Source organism: Bos taurus, chromosome 4 (assembly GCF_002263795.3).
Source record: "Bos taurus isolate L1 Dominette 01449 registration number 42190680 breed Hereford chromosome 4, ARS-UCD2.0, whole genome shotgun sequence".
NCBI classification, from domain to species: Eukaryota; Metazoa; Chordata; class Mammalia; order Artiodactyla; family Bovidae; genus Bos; species Bos taurus.
Window position 1 is genome coordinate 44864643 of NC_037331.1, and position 23921 is coordinate 44888563.

At 34.6% G+C, this 23921-nt stretch overlaps 1 protein-coding gene across 6 annotated transcripts in view; it reads right to left on the reverse strand.

Annotated features, from left to right (window-relative positions):
• Window positions 1-23921, reverse strand: part of RELN (reelin) — a 558501-nt gene that overhangs the window by 211842 nt on the left and 322738 nt on the right. For all 6 annotated transcript variants that reach the window (NM_001206458.2, XM_005205336.5, XM_059885396.1 and 3 more), the window contains one exon: window positions 14858-15003. In NM_001206458.2, the coding sequence (NP_001193387.1) occupies window positions 14858-15003 (146 nt within the window). The remainder of the gene's footprint in view (window positions 1-14857; window positions 15004-23921) is intronic.

Here is a 23921-nt window from a genome sequence, read left to right on the forward strand (position 1 = left end):
TACTTAGTAATAAATAATTCTGAAATAAAGATGTGGTATCTCCAATTTCCTTGAAGAGATCTCTAGTCTTTCCCTTTATTTTACTGTCCTCTATCTCTTTACATTGTTCATTTAAGAAGGTCTTATCTCTCCTTGTTACTCTCTGGAACTCTGCATTCAGTTGGACCAGAAAGAAGGCTTCAGTTCAGTTCAGTTCAGTCACTCAGTCATGTCCGACTCTTTGAGACCCCATGAATTGCAGCACACCAGGCCTCCCTGTCCATCACCAACTCCCGGAGTTCACTCAAACTCACGTCCATCGAGTCGGTGATGCCATCCAGCCATCTCATCCTCTGTCATCCCCTTCTCCTCCTGCCCCCAGTCCCTCCTAGCATCAGAGTCTTTTCCAATGAGTCAATTCTTTGCATGAGGTGGCCAAAGTACTGGAGTTTCAGCTTTAGCATCATTCCATCCAAAGAACACCCAGGACTGATCTCCTTTAGAATGGACTGGTTGGATCTCTTAGCACTGAAGAATTGATGATTCTGAACCATGGTGCTGGAGAACACTCTTGAGAGTTCCTTGGACAGCAAGGAGATCAAACCAGTCAATCCTGAGGAAAATCAACCCTGAATATTCATCGGAAGGTCTGGTGCTGAAGCTGAAGCTCTAATACTTTGGCCACCTGATGTGAAGAGCAGACTCACAAGACCCTGATGCTGGGAAAGACTGAAGGCAAAGGAGAAGGGGGCAGTGGAGGATGATATGGTTAGACAGCATCACCATCTCAGCGGCCGTGAATGTGAGCACATTTTGGGAGATTGTGGAGGACAGAGGAGCCTGGTGTGCTGCAGTCCATGCTGTCACAAAGAGTTGGACATGACTTAGCAACTGAACAACAACAAAGATGCAGCACTACAGGTTTTAGACAATGAAAATGAAAGGGAAAGTGTTAGTTGGTCAGTCATGTCAGACTCTTTGCAACCCCATGGACTGTAGCCTGCCAGGCTTCTCTGTCCATGGGATTTTCCAGGTAAGAATACTGGAGTAGGTTGCCATTTCCTTCTCCAGGGGATCTTCCTGACCCAGGGATCAAGCCCAGGTCTCTGGCATTGCAGGCTGATTCTTTACTACTGAGCCACCAGGGAAGCTCCTAAACAAAGTTTTAAACACATTCTTTTCACTATTACAGTTTTTCTGTGGAGAAAAATTTGATCAATACTATGTATAGTGTGACTTCCCCCGTGGCTCCGTGGTAGGGAATCTGCCTGCAACGCAGGAGCTCTAGGAGTCGCGGGTTCAATCCCTGGCTTGGAAGATCCCCTGAAGGAGGCCATGGCAACCCACTCCAGTATTCTTGCCTGGAGAATCCCAGGGACAGAGAAGCCTGGCGGATACAGTCCAAAGGTGGCAAAGAGTCAGACACAACTGAAGTGACTTTAGCATGCATGACATGTATAGTGTATCTGCTACATAATAGCCTTTATCCTCAAAGCACTTAAACAGTTGAGATTGAGGCTCAAATTTGAACTAAGGAAACAGGAAATCATAAAAGATAGTACCATAATATTATAAATACTTGTATGGTATTTTGCACATTAAAAATAGTTATAGCATGAAAAGTCAAACAACCTGACAAAAGTCTAGCAAGTTTCCAGAAAGGGGATGAGATTTAAATATGCAGAAAAGAATAAAAATATTTACTATTTAAAAACTCTTGTATCTCCTTAGTATTTATCTCTGCTTGTGTCTAATTTGGCCATTGCTTTTCACACAACTAACTTGCCTACAGAGGAAACTGGGACACACAGACATAAGTGGCTTACCTAAGGCCAACTGCGTGTTTGGCTCTGAAATTGAGATAGATATTCTGTTTCTTAGTTCACTGTTATTTTAGTAGTTGCAGTTCTAAGAAGGGTACTGTGCCAAGACAATTATGTTGAACTGTTTGAGATCAAAATGTTTAGAAAATGTTAATTTTTTCTTTTTTTTTTTGTATTTTAACAGATTATATCAATCATTTAAGGAAAAGCAGCTCCTAATAGTACTAGACTACTGTAAATACCAGGAACCTCTCTCCACTCACACAAGAATATTTCACACTGGTTCATTGGTCTTTTACCTGCTCCATTTATCCCAATTAAGCCACTCAGTCTACTGATCCACAAAGCAAGTTAAGGTTATAAATGATGCATATGATGACTCCTTTTAGGCATCCATCTGCTTTAGAGTATTTTCAAAATGAAAGATTAAATTGGAAAAGATGGAATTGTCACAGACTAAAAGAACGTTTTATTCAAGTGAGAAATGAGATTAGCAGTCTTTTTCTCCTAATTATTAGTTGTAACTAAGTAACTCTTTTAATCTAAATGAATTGTTTTCATGACTTCTACCACAGAGAGGGTTATATGAGACATGATTTAGGCTGTATTATCTCTTTTTAATCTTTTTTAAAACATATTCAATTTTATTCTAATTTTCATTTCTCCCAATATATTTGAAGATAACAAAAGTGAGGTTATTTTCTTTAAAATAAATAATTAAAATAAATATATTACAAATATATATATACACAATAAAATAAATACAAAGATATATACAAATATATATTACAATAAAAGGAAATAGAAAATTTAGTCAGCTTTGAAGAGAAAAGTGGAGAGAAATCTGAAAAATCACTTTGTAAAAGTCTCACTGCTTTAAATAAATTATCTTTCATTAAATAAAAATTCAGTAGGAGCTTCTTATGGCACAAGCTCATTCTTTCATGAATTTGTACAAACACTGGCTCGAGCTTAGTTGGAGGCAAAGTATCCTTGAGGGGGTCCCAGAGCTGAATCAACTACTGAGGGACCTGATAGACACCTGCCCGGAATTCAGAATCCCTCTCTGTCAGGTTGCAAAGTTGTAGTCTATTCCAATTACAAAAATATCATGGTCTCTGATTCTCTCAATATAATAATTACATGAAGTAAAATTATGACATAACCGAATCTTTTTTGTTATCTGTTACAATATAACTTTTTATGAACTATTATAAATTTGATAGTCAGTATATGTTGATGGGCATGAAAATGCCATTTGAATCAAGAGATGTTAGTATTTCAGAGATTTTGTACTGATGTTCTTTCTGCAAAGAATATTCTTGCCCAGCCAGCATGGCTGACTCCCTAATCTCCTTTAGATATTTATGATGATGTCACTGACTCAGTGAAGTCCTCCTTAGACATCTAAAATTGCAACCTCCAATACACTTATACGTGAAACTCCTCCCAATCTGCTTTAATTTTCTCATTAAGAAATATATAAAATCCAAACTATACTATAATATAAAAACAGTATAAGTTATAAGACATATCTTGTTTGCTAAACAGTGTCATTTAACATATTGCATTTTTCATTTACATATCTTGTTCATGAACATAACCAAATCTTTGAGTCCAGCAGTGGTATTTACAGAGCTCTATAGTTTTAGCAATATCTTGGATGGTACTGCAATTTTCCTGAAAAGGAGTGTTACTTCTCTACAGTTTGAATTGTTTTCCCCAAGGAAATGTGGTTCTTTGTGAACTGCATTTGAAGGAATGACTGCCTAGAGGGAAGAACTCTCTACAATAAAGCAATTTATATTTATTCCTTGATGGCTAATTCTAAAAAAACATTCCTTACATTATTTATTATAAATACATGGGTATCTATTATTTATAATAGAATGGGGCAAAGTTGCAATACGCAAAAAAATTTAATAATCAATAAAATGCCTTAAGGCAACTTTGTTCCTTAGAGGTAGAAGGGCAAAATAATATTTAATTTATATTTTAGTGTATGTCCTTCTACTTTTTGTATCAAAAAGAGAATTCTTTTTGTAAGCAAAACTAATTTAAAGAAGTTTTTTTTTACCTGGAAAGCTTGTGATCCTCCCTATTAGCTGCTTTGGAATGCCTTGAGAATATAATTATATTTTAATCAGCTCACACTTTAATAGTTTTAAGAATGATACAAAAGTATAACTGATTCATTTTGTTGTACACCTGTAACTAACACAATATTGTAAATCAGCAATACCCCAATAAAAATTAAAATAAAAAATGATATGGAGTAAAACTTAAAAATTCTCACCAAAAAAAACCCAGAAGTGAAATGATAGATATGCTAATTAATTAGATTTTATGTTTATATATATCAAATCAACATGATGTACACTTCAGATATCTTACAACTTTATATGTCAACTGTATCTCAATAAAGCTGAAATTAAAAATAGTGTTTTCATAAGCTAAAAAAAAATGATGAATACTCTTCAAAGGGCAATCTGGCAGTACTTATCAAAATGAAAATTACATATATACATATATATGTATATGTATATATCTGATTTTCTAATTGTCTTTTTTCTTCTTTTAGGAATTTCTCCTTCAGAAATACTTTAAGTATACAAAAAATCTATCACAATATTCTTTGACTATCAACAGAGGTCCAGATAGATAAATTGGTACAGTGACATTCTGAAATAATGATATATATTCACTGACTAAAAGAGACATTCATAATATATTGTTAAATTTTTAAAAATCAAGTTTAGTAAGGAAAATTTGACCCTAGAGAGTATTTTTGTATGGTCATAGAAAAATTTCTGAATGGATATATACCAGAAAACATGTCTACATTTTAACAGTAGGGATTCACATTGGAAGACTTTTAATTTTTACTTTACACATTTCCTTTCTTTTGCAAAAGGAAAATCACTTTCAGAAAAAGGAAGAAAAACATTCAATTTATATGTGTTAGAATTCAGAATGAAAAGTTAAATTATTTCATCATAGATTGATGAAAATACTAAGAATATGAACATAGGAAACAGAGGTCTTATATTTTAAATACCTTTTCCCCCCTACTACAAATATTGGTACAAAAGCCTCTAAAAGGTAGTGGAACATTTCACATGATCTATGAAGATCTGTTTTATTATATTTTCCAGAATATATTAAACCACCTAAAGTTGATGACTTTAGGCTTGAACTAAGATATAGAATAGAGCCTGGCTATAAGAGCCTACATTTACCAGATTCATAACATTTTTTTATCTACTAGAAATTCTCTGAGACTGAATAAGTTCATTACATCCATAAGGTCTCTATTTGGGATGAATTCTTTGATATTTAATAAGGAATGTGCCATATGTAAAGATTCTTCCACATTCATTTATATTCATGAGGCTTATCTCTAGCATAAGTCCTGTGAGGTCTAGCAAGGTGTATACTTTGACTAAAGGCTTCTCCACCTTCATTGCATTTATAGGTTTTTCCTCCAGCATGACAGCTTAGGTGAAGGTAAAGGATGAGTTCTCTTTGAAGGCTTTCCTGTATGAACTGCATTTAAAAATTCCTTTCTTCAATTGGTTCTGCTATATTTCACTCAAATTCAATTTTGTCTTAGGTTTTTATTACATGCATTATTTTTATTTACACTCTTGTTGGAATAACATTAATAAAGAGTATTGGCTTCAGAATGGTAGAAAACACTCAGCTTCCTCACCAATAAAACAGAAATATGACCTAGACTGAGGATGTTTAGAGAAAAAGATATATCGCCTGGCATATTACAGTTTCAAATAATGTTTGTTTCCTTTTCTCCCCACCCCCACCACCTCGTAAAATATAGTGCTATTTTTGTTTTAAAGTAAGTCAAAGTGGCAATTCAAGTGAACTTTTAAATTACAATGAGTATTTTTTCATATTAGAATTAGCAGAGCAGCAATCTTGCACAAAGTTGCAGTACAACATGCAAAATGTAATTGCTTAATCAATCAATTTAAGCAAGGCCATACTTAGCTGAAAGAAAACTGTACTTTCTATCAGTGGGTCTTTTGTACAGTCCAAGATTTGGGCTACAAACCTATCTGGGAATTTAAATTTATTACTTATGTGATCTAAATGGTCAAGTGGTTTTGCTTTAATAATAACGAATGTGCCTGTTAAAAAAAAAAAAAAAAAGGAGACCCACTTAATACAATGTTAACTCAGACTGTCAATCTGTCCTTGATTCACTTATCCTGAATTATAAGCTTAAATAAAATCCCTCTGGAGCATTATAAGCACCTTGTGAAAAGGATCCTAAGCCAGAGGTAACATAATTCTTCTGGGTAGGATAGAGGGAAGAATTTGTAGAAAATAGCAAGAAGATGCTCAAACTGTTCTGAAGAGTTTTAAATAGTTTTAAGACCAATTTTTAATAAAAGCATCAGCCGACATGGAAGGGGCTATAATGGAGATTGTTCTTCTTGGCCTATATGCAGTTTAGGTTTTCAAGGATATATGTAACATTCTTTGGGATTATCTCCCCAGAAGGGGAAGCCAATATAAATTTGTTTTATTAAGTTTATATTGCCTTTTTCTTGGTTTTATTCCAGTGAATAGCACTGAAATTTAAGAAAGACATTTTGAAAGACATTTTGAAATTTAAAAGACAGTTGCAGGTATGACCCACTTTTCTAAGCAATGACATTAAAAAATATAACTAATACTTTGTATTTTGGTCTTTTTATAGTAAATTCCTCATCAGAGAGTAAGTTATGGCTGACCTGAGGAAAACATTTTCTGTGCTCAATTTTTTTCTGTAATCTTTGATGAGATGTTTTAAAATGTATTTCTTGAAAGAATTTCTTCAGAACAAATTTATAAAGCAATTCTCTTAATAGGGTGTGGGTGGTAGCAGAATGGGAGTCTTTGGACTGGAGGTTGGAAGGAACAGGGAATAGTCAGTTCAGCAGCTGAGACACTACTCTCTCTGTTTGCCCTCCGGCATCCCTTCTATGTCTTTCTAGTGTTTTGGAATTCTGGGTATTTCATCTATTTTCTGATAGCTATATTCTCATTATTGGAAAACTGGAAGACAAGAACAATTAATATTTGACTATATTTCTAACATTTTATATGTGTATTTCAACATGGTCATGAAAATATTATACAGATGGTTTTGAATTTTGCCTTTTTTCATTTACATTAATAATATATACTTTCCCCAGATTATTATTAACTCTTTAAAAATGGGTTATATAATATTTTATTATATATGCCAAACTAGTCATTATTTTGTTGTCATACTTCAAAATACATCACTAAATAATTATACCATTTATCATAATTTATGGGGCTGAGGAATTAAATTCTCAATTTTCTAATGCTCCTTAGATGTGTTCTATTAATAGATAACCCTGAGCTACATTTCTTGAGGTATCAGAGTTCTGCTTTTCCTTCATATAAACTCCTAAATATTCAGGAGTGCCTTGTGGTCAGTGTGGAGCAGGTGAACTACTGAAGAAAGACTATGGAGAACAAAGACATGCTGAAGAAGTGGGCATTTGAACACTTCAGTGCCAGCAGCCTCTTCTAACACCGCTACAGAAAAATCCTATCATGGTCTAATGTTGTCCCAAGCTGTAAGGAATTAAGATTCTGATTTCATTCTCTTTTTTCTGTGACTTCAGTAAAGAGAGTCCTTTCTTGAAGAGGAAGACAGTTGCTGTATTCTGGATGCTCACATGGAAAGCTAGTTTGGAGCGGGAAGAGGTTATTGAAGAATGGCATTGCCAAAAGTGAAGATAAAAATGTGCTACAAATTAAACAAGGAATTTCAGAACAATTTTGGCACACCTAATCATATGAACTTATTTTTTATTATTTGAAAATTTACTGTTTATGTTTTAAAATAGAAAAATAATTTGCTTAAATAGAAAGCAATGTTAGAACCCACATCAAAAGCAAACCTGAACAAATAAGAAGTCTTTTAACAGCTTGAAACAAGTTTACTTTGATCCATTTTAGCAGTTCCATGGTTTCAAAATATATGCAATTATCATTTTAACTAATATTGTCTTTCTTAAAATGACCTCCCATTAGTTCAGATAATCTCATTTAGGTTTTATTGGACTATTTAATTTTGTTTGTGTTTCTTTTATATCTTATTAGTTTCTGTGAGTATAATTTTTCTTTGAGTACCACTTTGGTCATATCCTATTACCAACAGTAATCACAGTTGGAACAGCAACCAATTTTTGATTTTTTTTGATTGCTTGTTATGTGTCATGCACTGTGCAAAGTGCTCTTCATATATTATTGCATAAAATACTCCTTTTTAGTCCTTTATTGCTTAAATCTGAATTCTATAAGGTTTGAATATCTGATATTAATATGCCTCCTTGCTTATTTTGTTGCATTTATCTGGTATATTAGTTTTTCTTTATTGATTTTCAACTTCTTACATTATTCTAGTTTAAGTCTTTCATAAATAGCAAATAAATAGCTGATTTTTTAAAAACTTACTATGAAAATCTCACAATAAATGAACATAACTCATTCAAGTTTATTGTGCACTGATATATTTAGATTGAAAAAGCGAAAGTGTTAATTGCTCAGTTGTGTCTGACTCTTGGTGATCTCATGGACTGTAGCCCACCAGGCTCCCCTGTCCATAGAATTCTCACTTTGACTACTAGAGTGGGTAGCCACTCTCCTCTCCAGGGGATCTTGGATTGGTTCATGCCAAACTGTTTTCTGCTTTCTATTTACTCTGTTTTTTGTTTATTTTTCTGTCACTCCTGGCATTTGTGGACTAAGTTCTCTTTATTCTGTTAAGCTAATGCTTTAGAAGTTATGTAGCCTATATATGGCTAACATAATTTCTTTAACACACCTATTTACCCTTAAAGCTTTCTACTAATATTAAGAGTTACCCAAGACCTATATTCTTACTCCAGGCAAGTAAAGAACGTTGGCAGTATTTTAATTGCTTTTTCTCTTCTCGTCAGTTTCCCTTTGTACCTGTCATATTGAGGTCATCTGGGCTTTAACTACAAACTTTGATTTAAATATTTTAATAATCAATTTTTTTTCAGTCTGAACTACAAGCTTTCCTTTTTTCCTTGCTCACTACTCTTTCTTGAATCTATCGTATTTCTCTTGGATTAACTTCTATGGGTACATCTTCCAGTAATTCTTTCAGAGAGTGTTCAGGAGTAGTAAACTTTCTGAACCCTTGTGTCTGCAAAGCTTTTTATTTTTCTCCAATACTTGAATCATATTTGTCTGGAGGAGAATGTTAAGTTCCAAATAATCCTCTCTCAGAACACTAAGATAACTGCTTCATTTTTTAAAACTTATGCTTTGTGTTACCAAGGAAAGCACAATGAAACTCATTAAAGATTTAAGATTTCCACTTTCAACTGTGTTCTGAAGTTTCTCCCTTATGGTCTAGGACTGGATATTTTTCCATCCATCTTGCTAAACATTTTCATTCATATGAACTATGTCTCTTCTTTCTTCTAAGTTTCGGGAACCTTTCTTCTATTTTTTTTTAATATTTCATTCCACATTTTCCCTCTGACCCTTCCTCCTTTAGGAATTCCTATTATTTCTAATGTTAGAAATACTATTCTTCCCCCTATACTTTACAGTATAGTATACACACTATACAATAATCCTAAGTTTTGGAAACACTTCAAAACTCAAATTTCCAGCTCACTAATTTGTTCTTTACCTATGCCTATGCTCATATTCAGGGGGAAAAATCCACTAAATTTGTTTCAACAATCATATATTTTCATTTTTCACATCTCTATTTTTTCTTCATAAAATCTGTTTTAATTTAACAAATACAGTATGCTTTCTTATCTCTTTGAGGACATTAACTATAATGATAAAGTCTCCATTTGTTTACTCTGATACATCTATTTTCTCAGTTCTTAGCTGTCTAGTTTGATTAATTATTTTTATGGAGTGGATTTTCCTCAGATTTGATGATTCCAGATCATTTGTATCCACTATTCACCCTTAGTTTTGGTGTAAAAAATGTCCACCAATGAGAGCCGATGTGCTCTTGGGTGGGGAGTACCATGGGGATCCTTGAGGTTTCCAGTTACCTGGCATGGCCCTGCTTCTCCATTCCAAGTGTTCACATTCACTGCTTGTTCCTAAGGGCAGAAGTGGCCCGCACAGAAGTTGAATGCAGTGAGAGACCATCTACTTGGCAATCTCCACAGCAGGACGTCAGAGCCCCATCTGATTCCTGTGTTCATTCAGTACCTATACCTTTTTTAGTGCCTCATTAAATATGTATTTTAAGTTATAGTTTTCTCCTTAATCAGATCCGTTTTTTTTTTTTTTTTCTAATTTTTTGTAACACTTCCTAATTCCTGGCTCAATTAGGGCACACTTTTTTTTTTCAGAGTGTCATTACAGATTCATTTGCTCATTTTCTATAATTTCCAAGGATTTGGGGCAGTTGTGGAAGACTAGAGTACGCTCTCTTGATTCAATAGTCTGATATTCAATTACTCAGCCATAAAAAAAAAAAAAGAAATAATGCCATTTGCAGTAATATGGATGGACCTGGATCTAGAAATTATTATATTAAGTGAAGTAAGTCAGACAGAGAAAGACAAGTATCATATGATATTCTTTACATGTATAATATGGGCTTCCCTGGTGGCTCAGAGGTTAAAGCATCTGCCTGCAATGCGGGAGACCCGCGTTCGATCCCTGGATCGGGAAGATCCCCTGGAGAAGGAAATGGCAACCCGCTGCAGTATTCTTGCCTGAAGAATCCCATGGACGGAGGAGCCTGGTAGGCTACAGTTCACGGGGTCGCAGAGAGTCGGACACGACTGACACATGTATAATATAAAAAAGTGATACAAATGAACTTATTTACAAAACAGAAATAGACTCACAGACATAGATAACAAACCTATGATTACCAAAGAAGAAAGGCAGGAAGGGATAAATCAGGAGTTTGAGATTAGCAGATACAAACTATTATATATAGAATAAATAGTAAGGTCCCACTGTATAGAACAGGAACTATATTCAATATCTTATAATAATCCTATAATGGAAAAGAATCTGAAAAAAGATTATATATACATATATATCATATATATAACACATATATATGATATATCTATGTATGTATATATCTGAATCATGTTGCTATATACCTGAACCTAACACAACACTGTAAATTAATTACACTTCAAAACACAGCTTAACATTCATTACATTGTGGAGGTTCTCTAATATGAATACTTCAGTGAAAGCAATAAAACAGGTATTTTGAAAAGTTATCTGAATAGTTAAAAACATGCATGACAAGCATACAAATTCCATATTCTAGCAATGTGTTTCTCTACAAAGTCCCCTCCCACCTGAAGACAGCTTTGGCTAGGTGAGATACGGTAGTTGCTAATTAAATGATGTGTTTATAAGGTTAAGCCAAAGTTCACTAAGGCTCACATAAATTATCAGTTTATCTATTAAAGTTTCTATCTTGCTGAAGTAACAGATGTATCTTTTCTAGGAAAAAGAAAATAAACTTTAAAATCCCACTTAAAATAAACCTATCTACATACAGCTTTGTGATGTGAAAAGCAAATAATTTTTGCATCTTTGTGATGTGAGATCAAATAGTTTCATTCAAATGGTAAGGAAACAGGAATATTTGGAAACTGGGTTCCAAAAAAAGTCATAATGACTGTGGACACTTTTTCTTGCCTGAATTCATGTGAAATGTTTTGAAGATATTATTAGAGAGGATTGCATATTCTTTTTTTCTCTTTCATAATTCTTATGGGAGAAAAAACATAGTTAAAAGAGATGAAAATATTATATCCATACTAATAATTTATTTTTTGTGTGTGTTAAAAGAAAGTGACCTCAAAGTGTCAGAATTCAATCAATTCAATTGGTCACTCTTGAATACTGTGGGAATTTAACACCTATGTTTTATGTCTGTTTCAGCAGTGAGCTTATGATGATAAATTGTCTGTGTGGGTGGTGATGGTTGAGGGGAAGAATGAGACAAATATTCAGTAAATCTGGCTCAAAAAACACATCAAGAATTTCACTACCAAGATCCTAATCTGTTTTTCTTTGTCAGTTCTTACCCTAGGTAAAAATGCTTCACATTAATTTGATTGTGACAGGATATCTTCACTGGAGTTTTGATTAAGAATTAACTACAACAGCATTCTCTCCTAGATCAATAAAGCAGCATTTGGGAGTGAGTAGGTATGGAGAAGGTATACACACATATACACATTCACATACAACATTACAGATTAAATCAGCAATTTATCACCATCCCAAAACAAAGAAAGTACTAGATTCTCTCATTATCCTTTTATATCTTTTCTTATAATATAAGGGCAACATGGATAACTGGTTCACCAGATAAGAGTATAAATGAAGTAGTTCTGAGAGGGGGCAGTGTGGTCTGATATCCTAGGGGAAAAGCTACAACAAAGCTAAGGTGTGGTTGCTAGAATAATTAAGCTGCTTTCAGAATTTAGGTGAATTGTGTTCCAATTACAGGGACACAGGTGCTTTTGTCAAGCACATTATTCTATGTTATTGGAACAGAAATCTGCTGACAATGTCATGGCTTGAAAGTACCAGCCTCTTAACTGTGACCAAAACCTGATATATCTTAGCACTGAGAATTGGCCAAAGAAACCACATGAGTCACTAAGTGAATGGAATTTGGTCTGATATTCCAGTGTCTGTATTGACTTTAGCTCTTTTTTCAAGCATAAATACTTTTATTTCTTTTGGTTTGTTTTGGGAGATGAAAGTTTTCATTTAACCACAAATTCTCATATCATTAGTGCTCTGAGATAACAGAATGTCTGATCTGTTAACTGGAATATGTTTTTTGCCAGGTATTTTTCTGGATTAGTACATTAATTTTCTAAAGTATGTTTCGTTTCTTTTAATATAAAATTTATTCCTTTCTAAGCTTAATTCCTAAAGGGTTTTTCCGTGTGTTTGAACTAAGTCTCCACTAATGTTAGTACTGGAGAGTTGTGTGAACCATTAGTCGATATAGTACAGCATTCTTTTGTTCTTCTATAGACGACTTTTAATAATAAAAGAGGACATTCTGGGAGAGGAAATATGTGGATATGAAGGCCATGGGTAAAAATAAATTTTATCTCTTCCCCAAAGAATAAGAGGACATTAGAACTTTGAGGAAAGAGATACATAGCTAACTAGCTAGCCAGTTAACTAAACAGGAAAGGGTTTGCATGTCAGCATGTTACCACTGGAGACGTGTTTTTCTCTCTGCTGTAGTAGGAAGGAGGCTGGGTATCTGGATATCACTGGGACATCACCTGAGTTCCCAGGGGTATAGGTCTCATTGAAAAAGAAAAACCTGTCACTGCTGCATGGATAGTACAAACTTGGGAGAGTTGAAGGAGTAGAGGTCAATGAGTCTTTGGTGCTTGAAAATTTGGGACCATCTCATAGGCAGTCAAGTTCCATTGTCAGTAAAGGGATCTGAATTGGTCTTTTATATCAGAAGTCAGAAAGCGCTGATATGCTGGTGATGGGTCTTTTATCTCCAGAAAGTGGGTAAAGAAGACTTGGGTGCATGATCAAAGTTCTAGATCCCATCATGGTCTATGAGGGGAGTAGAATGAGCCCTGTTTGTGTAAGGAAAGCAGCCAGCCTCCTGGGGAGATCCTGGACACAAGAAAGAGAAACAATGGTTGCTGGTCCCTCAAGTAGACACCAGAGCCATACTGGACTGGAACTTCAAGCATGACAAAAACCTCAGAAGAGAAGGACTTTGTGGACTTAAGGGTGTGAGCATTACTGCTAGGCTTGGAGAGGTCAATGGTACCCCCTGGGGGGGGTGTCCCTTAAGGTGTCAGTTTTCTTCAGAGGCTTCTCACAGGCTAGATTTCCCTGAGGCAGAAGAGCAGGGCTGCGTGTACTAGTAGAAATCTCACCTGCAACAGTGAGAGATCCTGATGTGGCAGCAGAAAGTCAAGCAGCACAGCTCAGGCTGCCAGTCAGATTTCCCTCTTATCGGGTCCAAATGTAGTTTCTGGGTAATGCATAGGAAGTGGGGAACCCAAGAAGTCCATGGTGGCCCTCTGGTCCCTCAGGCACTTAGGTCCCATCCAGTTTTGATTGAATTTGTTGAGATCAGAGATATGTAAATACCTCAAATGTTGTATTCTTGAAAAGTTTCTGATAGTTAACAGTTAAGTCATTGCTATTTCATAATCATTATGAAACTATATTGTATGTTAATTTCATTCTCCTTCATCATGGTTTCAGAAAACATGTACTAAACAGTAAGAACCTGGTTACAAGTGCATATGTATTGAAAAAAAGAAAAAGGCCAGGTGAGAACCAGAAAATTTCTAGAATTCCAACACACACTTATCTTATGAATTTTGATTCTCTGAACCTGTTAATTTTTCTCAATTTGAACTTCTGAAAGTGCCATTCAATTACTAGAAATATCTTAGGGACACTGGACCCAGAAGAAGGCACACAGTTTATAAAAGCAAGAAAATACTACCACCAAACCATCTTCATTGTTTCAATGTCAGGCTCGTATCCTTCCTTTAAAAATCTCTAAATGGTAAATTTTACCCCCCAAACAACTAATTTGTTATAGATCAAAACCATATTCCACTAAAAATCGGTAACAGCATCTATATAAATCTCAGGTCCCGGGGAGACAACTGAAAGTCTCAATATAAAAGTAGTGGAAAGATTTTATATGCTATACACATTGAAAAAAACAAAAACAAAACTTCTCCTGGTAAAAGCTGCATAAACAAAGATGAGATATAAGTATTCAACTGAAGTTAAAAGATATTTGCAATCACAAATTTTTAGTATGCATAAAATAATTGACTGCTTAATAAAGAATGTTTAAGATAAGTGTACCCCTTTGGCTTGTCCATGATAAGACTCTCCAGTATTGACTTAAGTATGCTTTTGCTAGTTAACAATATGCATTTAAAATATGACCAGTGGAATAAATGTAAGTGCTATACACAGCATGGGAGATAACAATTACTTACCCTGTAGGCTGGCTCTCAAATTCTTCTGACCACTGCTCTTGAATATCCTCGGTAGAAAGATCTACATCCCGGGTGGTGGCAAAATTGAACTCACTGCCTTCATTTCCATGGAAATAAATGGAGTTCCCATCTGACTGACAGCTATGCTGTAGATAAAAAGAGAGCGTGGGGTGTCCATTGAATTGGTTTTGTGGCTGTATCTGTCTTATTCATGTATAATTAGAGTTTTTAGAAAAGTCACTATATTATTCCCTCTACGATGGACTCTGAAATCAAAAGAGCTTGTTACCTCCTTTTCTTTTTTTGGTCTTATTTAATTCAGTTACAATTTCTTTCTAACTTATTAAGTTATCACAAAAAGAGAGTCAAGAGACCATTTGAGCTTTGCCGCCTCAGCCTTCAGTGTGAAACAAGAATATTTTAATTGAAATAATTTCCCATCTTTACCACAGTCCTTGTTGTAGGAATTAAGTGTGATAATGACTTGTCATATATTTTCAATACTGTGGTTATGGACTTAAATCACACTGACCTTTTCAATATTCCATATATTTCTGGCTTGCCATTCAAACCTTTCACAATTTGTCTCTAAATGGGATATGAGCAGAATAGCTTGCTAATCAAAACATGGAATACAGAAAAGGTCAAAGTAATCCCTGATATGATGGTATATTCTCAGCCAGCTTTTGAGCAAAAGTTTCTGACCAGATCTAGGAAGTACATGATGTCCCTGATGAGCCTGTAAACAAGAAACTTTGTCATTCTCCAAAAGAACATCAGGCTTACAGAAAAATAAGTAAGTTTAAATTAAAAAAAATAAAATATACATCATCACAAAAAAAAGAAAAATAATTTCTTGTGATGCTTTTTTTATACTTTTTTTATACTTTTTTTCCAGCTTTAAGTGAAGAATCAAAGGCAAGATCCAACTATAGAGCTGGGTAAACTGAGTACTTAGCTTTTAAAAATATAAGTTTTTGCATTAATCATTTTCTGGTAATGTCACACATAGAGACATGCTAATAAATAAAAGATCAAACATTGTTTCAAGTTTTATATACTCTTAAAATAAAATAGAAATGAAGAAAAATAATTGGTGAGAGGATTTCAGTTAGATCCTGTGACTGTTGGTTCTGTAGGGCAAGGATCATATTCCTGTATTTCAGGTCTTAGCATAATGCTTGGCATATGGCAGTAATTAAAAAATATTTGTTGAATAATTTAATAAATGAATAAATTATGATATGGTTATGTCTTTCAGGTAATTAACTAATTTTTATGGAAAACTCACAAGTTAGGAAGCATCAGGAAGTCAGTGGAGGGAAGAGGTTTATAATTGATTATAATAATAATCTAATCTTTGCTCTAAAAAGATTGTAGCCAAGTTGAGATGTATCAAAGGCAGCATATGGAAAGTGCTAACGAGTGAAAGAAGGTAGCAGTCACTGTGTCCAGGGCAGGTCTAAATGAGCAGGCTTCATGGAAGAGCAGGTCTTCAATTAGCTTTAAAGGATGGATAAAAATCCAAGTTGGATGACAAATATGAATGAATGACAGGTGATAAGTAGGCATAATTTTGAGAATTAGATTGAAGCCTGACTGTAGAGGATCTTAAATGATATTTTGAGATCACTGCTATATTCCATCAGTGGTGATGTTCTAAAACAGAGCAGTAATATGTGCAAAGAATTATTTTATGACAATTAAACTGATTGTGGCAGATAAAATCAATGGGGAGGGAAATCAGACTACTACAATGAAAGAGTAAAAAAGCTTCCAGAAGTTTCCAGATGTTCAGGAGAGTTGGTGCATATGATCTTGGGGGAGTCATTTCATAGCACTAAGACATAAGGCATACACACTGTGCTTCTCATCAGCTTGAAAGTGAAAGTGTTAGTTGATCAGTTCTATCTGATTCTTTGCAATCCCCTGGACTATAGCCCACGGGTTCCTCTGTCCATGGAATTCTTCAGGCAAGAAGTGGGTAGCCTTTCCCTTCTCCAGGGGATCTTCCTAATCCAGGGATCAAACCCAGGTCTCCCATATTGCAGGTATATTTTTTACCATCTGAGCCACCAGGGAAGCCCCCAGGTTAGATAATGCTATACTGTGTGGCAGGCTTCATCTGCTTGAAGATCTTCTTCACACCACAGTGAGTACACATTATTCATGGATGCTACACTGAGCTCATTATATGCAATCCTTAATCCACACACATTGATCAAAAATAGGATTTAGTTTATTTAACAGTAAAATGAAACTGTTAAGTAATGACAAACCCAAAGATCCTCGACTAGTATGTACTCTATAAAGATAATGGAATGCCAACTAGAATAACAAAGATTACCTTCCTAATAATAAAGCCACCAAGCTCTAAAGAGCGGTTTTTACAATTATCTTCTCATTCTGGAATCCTGAGCAACTGCAGTTCAGTTCAGCTCAGTCACTTATTTGTGTCTGACTCATCGTGGTCTATATTCATTTGGAATTAATATGACTTTTACTCTGGTGCAAATGATATTAGGTCATTGTCCAAGTAAGAGGCAACCATGAAACATCTATACACAAGAAAATGGAATAATCTCATGTTACAATTTAGAAGAATATATTTGTGTAATGAAAAGAGTGATTTGCTTAATACAAAATCTTGGTCACTTCTGACTAAAATGCCAATTTAATTATTTCCATTTTGATTCTGTTTACCTCAGAACTGTTTGTTAATATTTGAAGACTCTGTGTTACACATAATTATGCTTTGCTACTCTTCCAAGATTTATTTATTAACACTTTTGATGCATATTTTAATTTAGTTGCTGCTGCTGCTGCTACTAAGTTGCTTCAGTCGTGTCCGACTCTGTGCAACCCCACAGACGGCAGCCCACCAGGCTCCCCAGTTCCTGGGATTCTCCAGGCAAGAAAACTGGAGTGGGTTGCCATTTTCTTCTACAATGCATGAAAGTGAAAAGTGAAAGGAAAGTCGCTCAGTCGTGTCTGACTCTTAGCGACCCCATGGACCACAGCCTACCAGGCTCCTCCATCCATGGGATTTTCCAGGCAAGAGTACTGGAGTGGGGTGCCACTGCCTTCTCCTAATTTAGTTGAGACAGAAAATTTATGTAAAGAAACATCATTATGAAACTGAATACCATATTGTTAAACTCATTTCACAAACTTAAAATAAGTAGGTATTTTTAAAAAACAGAGGTATATTTTAAAGGGTCTTTTTGTTAGTTATTTGGCTGTTACCAAACACATTTGGTGGTTTAGTAGACCATTTGTGTTAATACAACTGTTATAAATTAGCTATCAAAAATATATTTTTTATATTTCTTAATTTTGTATCTCTGTGAGATTATGGGTATTCACTAAACTCACTGTGATGATCATTTCATGAGGTATGTAGTCAAATAATTATGCTGTACACCTTAAACTTCTATAATGTTATATATCAATACCTCAATAAAGCTGGAAGAAAAAATTAGCTGTCCATATACCTTTATACCCTGTATGGGTAGAGGTGCTTGAACTTCCCCCTTGAACCCAATTCAATTAATTGTGCTGAGATTAAGGTTATTTTAAAAAATCCCAAATACTAGAAACTAAAAGCATTCTTGACATGGAATGAAAACTCAGTTATTGTCCATCCTCAAGGAGTTTGGGGATCAGAATCAGAAGGCATGTTCTGTGTTGATGTTTAAAGAACAAAATTCTGCAAAGCAGTTATCCTTCAATTTAAAAATCAATAAATTAAAAAAAAGAAGGCATGTTCTGATGCATTATCTCTACTGAATGGCTACATGGTTCTGCACAACTCATTTAACCCATCTAGGCCTCAGTTTCTTAGGCTGTAGACTGGGGCCACTAATGTCTATATCCTAGAGACACTGTAAGAAGCACAAATTATATTATATGTGGAAGTGGTTTTTTGGAAATCTTTAAGTGCTACAAAATAATTGTTATTTTATTTCTGAATACGCTATTTTCCAAAAATAAGCTATTATATTCCCTTAGCAGTATATACCCGTAGCAGTAGGTTATAGAGAAATAGAACATTTAAATCTATTTTGAACTGTGTTTCTCATTGTAAGGCATTAAAATTCTTCAGAACAACTTAAAACCTGTAATAAAATGTAAAAGAATACACTGCACAATACAACAAGGTAAAATATTACAATCATTCATTAATTTTCAGAATATACTGAATCATGAATTAGAACTTTAAAGCTCTCCAAATGTTGGCAGATTACCAAACGTTTCCCTTAGGAAAACTTAATGATGCAAGGAATCTGCTGCCACTTTTCTTACAGGTGAACTTTCATTGTATAACATACATGTGTTTATGTTAAAAATCCAAACAAAATGTGAATTTAAAGAATGAAAAGAATTTTAGGAAATTACTCAGTGATTTTAATACCCAGTTGTTTTTGCTTTGCATCTATTCAAATTCACGTCATTTACATGCAATGACAATTAAAATCTAAACAACTTCATAAAACAGTTAAATTTCTAACTCTGTGAGATATATGAGCTCTTGATACAATAAAAACAATACTTTGGAATTTAGGACAATTTTATATTGCGTATGGTAAAAATATAGCAGGTTTTCTTGAACAAATGATTACAAATAACGTGACTTTCTGAGTCTCAACTTTTGAATAATTTATGGTGAATATCAAATAATTAAGAATTTATTTTGAGTAAAATAAAGATATAAATTATGCAGATGGTTCTATATATTTCTTTCTATCCTTGCTGCTGCTGCTGCTAAGTTGCTTCAGTCGTGTCCGACTCTGTTCGACCCCATAGACAGCAGCCCACCAGGCTCCCCTGTCCCTGGGATTCTCCAGGCAAGAACACTGGAGTGGGTTGCCATTGCTTTCTATCCTTAGCCCTCCTAATTACATAATGACATTAAATATTACTTTTACTTCATTATTTTATTTTTATTTATTTATTTTTTTACTTCATTATTTTAGCATTGACCAATGACACATACTTTATACTTCTAAGTACTAGGAAAGCTCCAATTTTTAAAAATCCCTAATATATCATCCTTATTTGTTTCCATCTATCAATCAAAAATATTTCTCTACTTTGCTGTTACATGGATTTCCTTTACTTGAAAAGCAGAACACACTGTAACTAAGTGACATGGATTTGCCATTCAGAAAAACATCAACAGGAAACATCAGTGCAAATTCCTCAATATAACAAGTCTTTGGCCACAATTCAGGATAGCATTTTCCTAAGGTTGCTCTCTATACTCTGCTGAAAATGTTAATGACTTCACCTCTGTACTTGTAAAAAAAGTACTTGCAATCACCTCCACCACAGTTTAATTAGGGTTTCATCAAAGATGAACACTGAGGCACCTCTTAATATTATCTCCCTGGGGTCTAATGGCCCTGATGATTCTTTCAGGTATCTGTAGCCTTACAATTTATTTTTGACGATATCCTTTTAGTTGGAGTGAGTATACTGGGCATTTGGGCAATGCCAGCTTGCAGAGAGCTGGTGGCAGATGGAATGAAATCTGCCTGGTGTGCCTTCCCCTCCACATGAGCAGAGAGCCATCCATTTCCTCCATTAAGGAGTTGTCACTCAGCCCACCCAGCTGGAAGACCATTTTTGATAGCCAAGCTGGCTGGTGGCAGACAATTCAGATACAAAGTGCACTTTAAAAGGAAGCTAAAACATCATCTGTAGGAAAATTGAAAATGCATGGCTTCCACCACAGCCAATTTTTTAATGACTGTAATATTTTAAGTGATTATTTTTGCCACTTCAGATTGCTCCTTAGAGAGGAGAGGTTTTTTAATTAAAATCTAGGCAATGCAAACAGATGAGATATGAGGAGCAGAGGAAAGAGAAATAAGATGAATAAAATTAATTAAAATGGCATTGTTGGCAGAGACATAAATTAGCCACTGTCTGGTTGGAAACAAAATATACTGGTATAAAAGTTTCTGGATTAAAGGGAGATGTGTGACTGAGTGACCAGAAATGGACTGACCTATAGCATTACATATCATTGTGTTTTCTAAGCCTGTCACCATGCTATAGCCATTATAATATAGAAATATATATTTTCTACATCCTGGTTCAATGGTCTTTAAAGGTATAGACTTTCATGTTTATAAAGAAAAAAACAAAATAGGAAGAGAGTGATTTCTTTCATGAGGCAAAATGAAAGAAATTCATTTTGCACACATTAAATTTCTAGGTAATTTAATACCAGTTAAAAAACTGATAACTTGGCTATAAACACAGTCCAGGTGCAGGAGGGCTGAAGTGCATTTGAGTCAACACAATAGATTCAACCACAGTGAGCAAATTTTAGGGAGTTCTAAGAGTCTTTTTTTTTTTTTCTCATTATTTTCTGGATTCATTAAGCATTTGAACCACTTTGTACTATGATTCATAAAGATTCAATTTATGGTATATTTTATGACAAGTGTGTAATTATTTGGCAATAGTTACGACAATTCTAAAACAGCCATAGTGACAGATTTGAATCGGAGTAATGAGAGAAAGAATAACAATGAAAAATTCCACAGAGCAGTTGTTAACCTTGTCTGTAGAGATCAATATGACTTTCACAGTGTCTGAGGTTTTCAGTCCTGCCTCCTCAAATTAAGGCCCAGAACACCAGACACAACATGGTGGGCTGCAAGATACTGAGGAACAAAAGGGCTGGGACTTTATTATACAATGTAGCTGGCTTTGAAAATCAAAGCTGTTTGATCTTGGAGAGGTCACTTAGCTCTAGGACACTCTTTATTTTCATCTGTGAAATGGGGGCAATTGTGAGGATTAAATGAGATAGTGCAAGTAACATGCTTATTCTAAAGATTGCTAAACCTTAGGAAATCAGTAAATGCTAATTCCCTTCCTTCTTTCATCCCCTATCTTCATTCATTTAACAAATCTTACCTTAATGAGTACCATTATGCAAATAATTGAGCTCTGTGGTGTGCTAAGTACAAAGATGATGGGAAATGTTACTAGGTTTTGTATGTTCATATAGAATAAAATAAATTTCACATTGAATATTGTACTAACTTGTAATAATTAGTGATTAAATGTGTCAGCTTCAGATCATAAACAAACAAGAAAAGGGAGGCTCTGGGGATTTGTTTGAATGGTTATTTTTAGTAGAATTTATTGAAATTATTTGTTTCTGTGTTATTACCACTCTTGTCATGGTGATTTGGCTCAATTCCATGTTTCACTAATGCTATTCCACATTAATTACTGTACAAATAGGCCTCATTGGGGGGAAATTGTGGAAAACACACTACTTACATTTAACCCTTCATCCCCAAAGTACTCTTATTAGTTTAACAAATTATATTCTGGCTCATTTTACAATATCATGTACCCACCTCTTGGGGGAAACATGACAATAAGAGCAATGCAATCCAAAATGAAGAACATCCCAAGCAAAGCGAATTTAGAGAGACAGCATGCAATTAACCAAGCTGGAATCTGGCCAGAAAATCGTAGTTAACATTCCGATTCTTAATAGAAAAAGACATGAGAACATGGTCTAGCCACAAGTCTTACTGAGCTCAGGTTTATCCTCATTAGAAAGCCAGTACTCAAATCCCTCAAGTCACAGACCAGATAGTTTCCAGTACAGCGATTTGCAAAGCATATTTCTGGAAAGTATATCTGATTTCCTCCTGTTTGTCCTTACAGTCTAAAAAAAGAAAATCATTAAATGGATTTTTGAAATCTTTTTCTGGGGTGCCCAACTTATGGAAGAAAAGTTAGGCATTATAGCAGGCAGATATTGCTCTGCCAGGGGACTATACTCTCAAAACACACATTTAGAAATAAATTCTGCTTTGAATGTAATCATCCCTTTAACCATTTGACTTTGACTTTTTTCACTAGCATCAACTTGTGTTAAGACTTTACATTTTCAGACAAATTAGTTTATATTTTTTCCATAATTTGGATGTTATAACCTTTATTATCCATTAATGATTCAACAATTTGTGATAATAGTATTAGACAAGTGACAGCAGAACCCCAGAATGAAAGCTCCAATTCTTATTCAGGACTGGAGATCTGCCTAGTGTCCACTGGGATAATGAATTTGGCAAATGCATAATGTACAAGAGCTATAAGAAAATTAATAGACTCTCTTTTCTGACTTAATGCTTTTCCTTAATGGGTTGTTGATTTACCTAATTCACCTAATGGCTCCTCATTAGGGCCTTTGGTGTTTGTTAAACTAGGAAAATTGACATTATTATTGGATATTTATCAACAGTAAATGGGAGAGAGAGGAAGCAGTCTAACTGGAAGTAGAAATAAAAGATTAAGATATGGCCCTTCTAAATTCTGTATACTTAGTTACTCCCAATCCTTGACATACATCTGCAAAATTTAATAAATTACTTTTTAAGAAAAATTATTTTAAATACATTTGATCACAGCCTATTCTAAAGGACAAACCTTCACAACAGAATCTGTGACATTTAATGTTGATTTACTTCTCAACACAAGTTGACATAAATGTGCAGAAGGAGTAATCTGGCATTCTTTGCTATCCATACAATGAACTAGGATAATAAATAGAAAAAGATTAGCAGGTGCAGGCACAGCAATCAGAGTGGGAAGATTTCTTAAAAATAAAAAATACATGGAACAGCACCTATCTTCTAGTGATCTGCATTTAATCTGTGGGTCAATTCCAGAGTTGACAGAAGCCAGTGATTTATGCCTTTGCAAGCTGAGGGTAACCAGGCTAGCTGAGCAGATATAAACATTTATTAACAGTGACTGAGCAAAGCACGCAGATATCAAGGAGTTGTGGATGCTTCATGCTTTCAAAATACAAATTTTGGCTGCCGCCAAAGATGGGGGTAAATAAACAAAATGAAGCAGCTGCTTGACCAATATTTACCTCCATGGCATATTGATCCATTTGGAAATTTTCCTTCACTGGAAAGGATAGAAAAAACAGAAAAAACAAAACCCAAAATATCTCCTCATACCTCTTTCCAAATCATTTGTTTCTGGGTTTTTCTGAGTAATTTCCTGACCTTTGCAG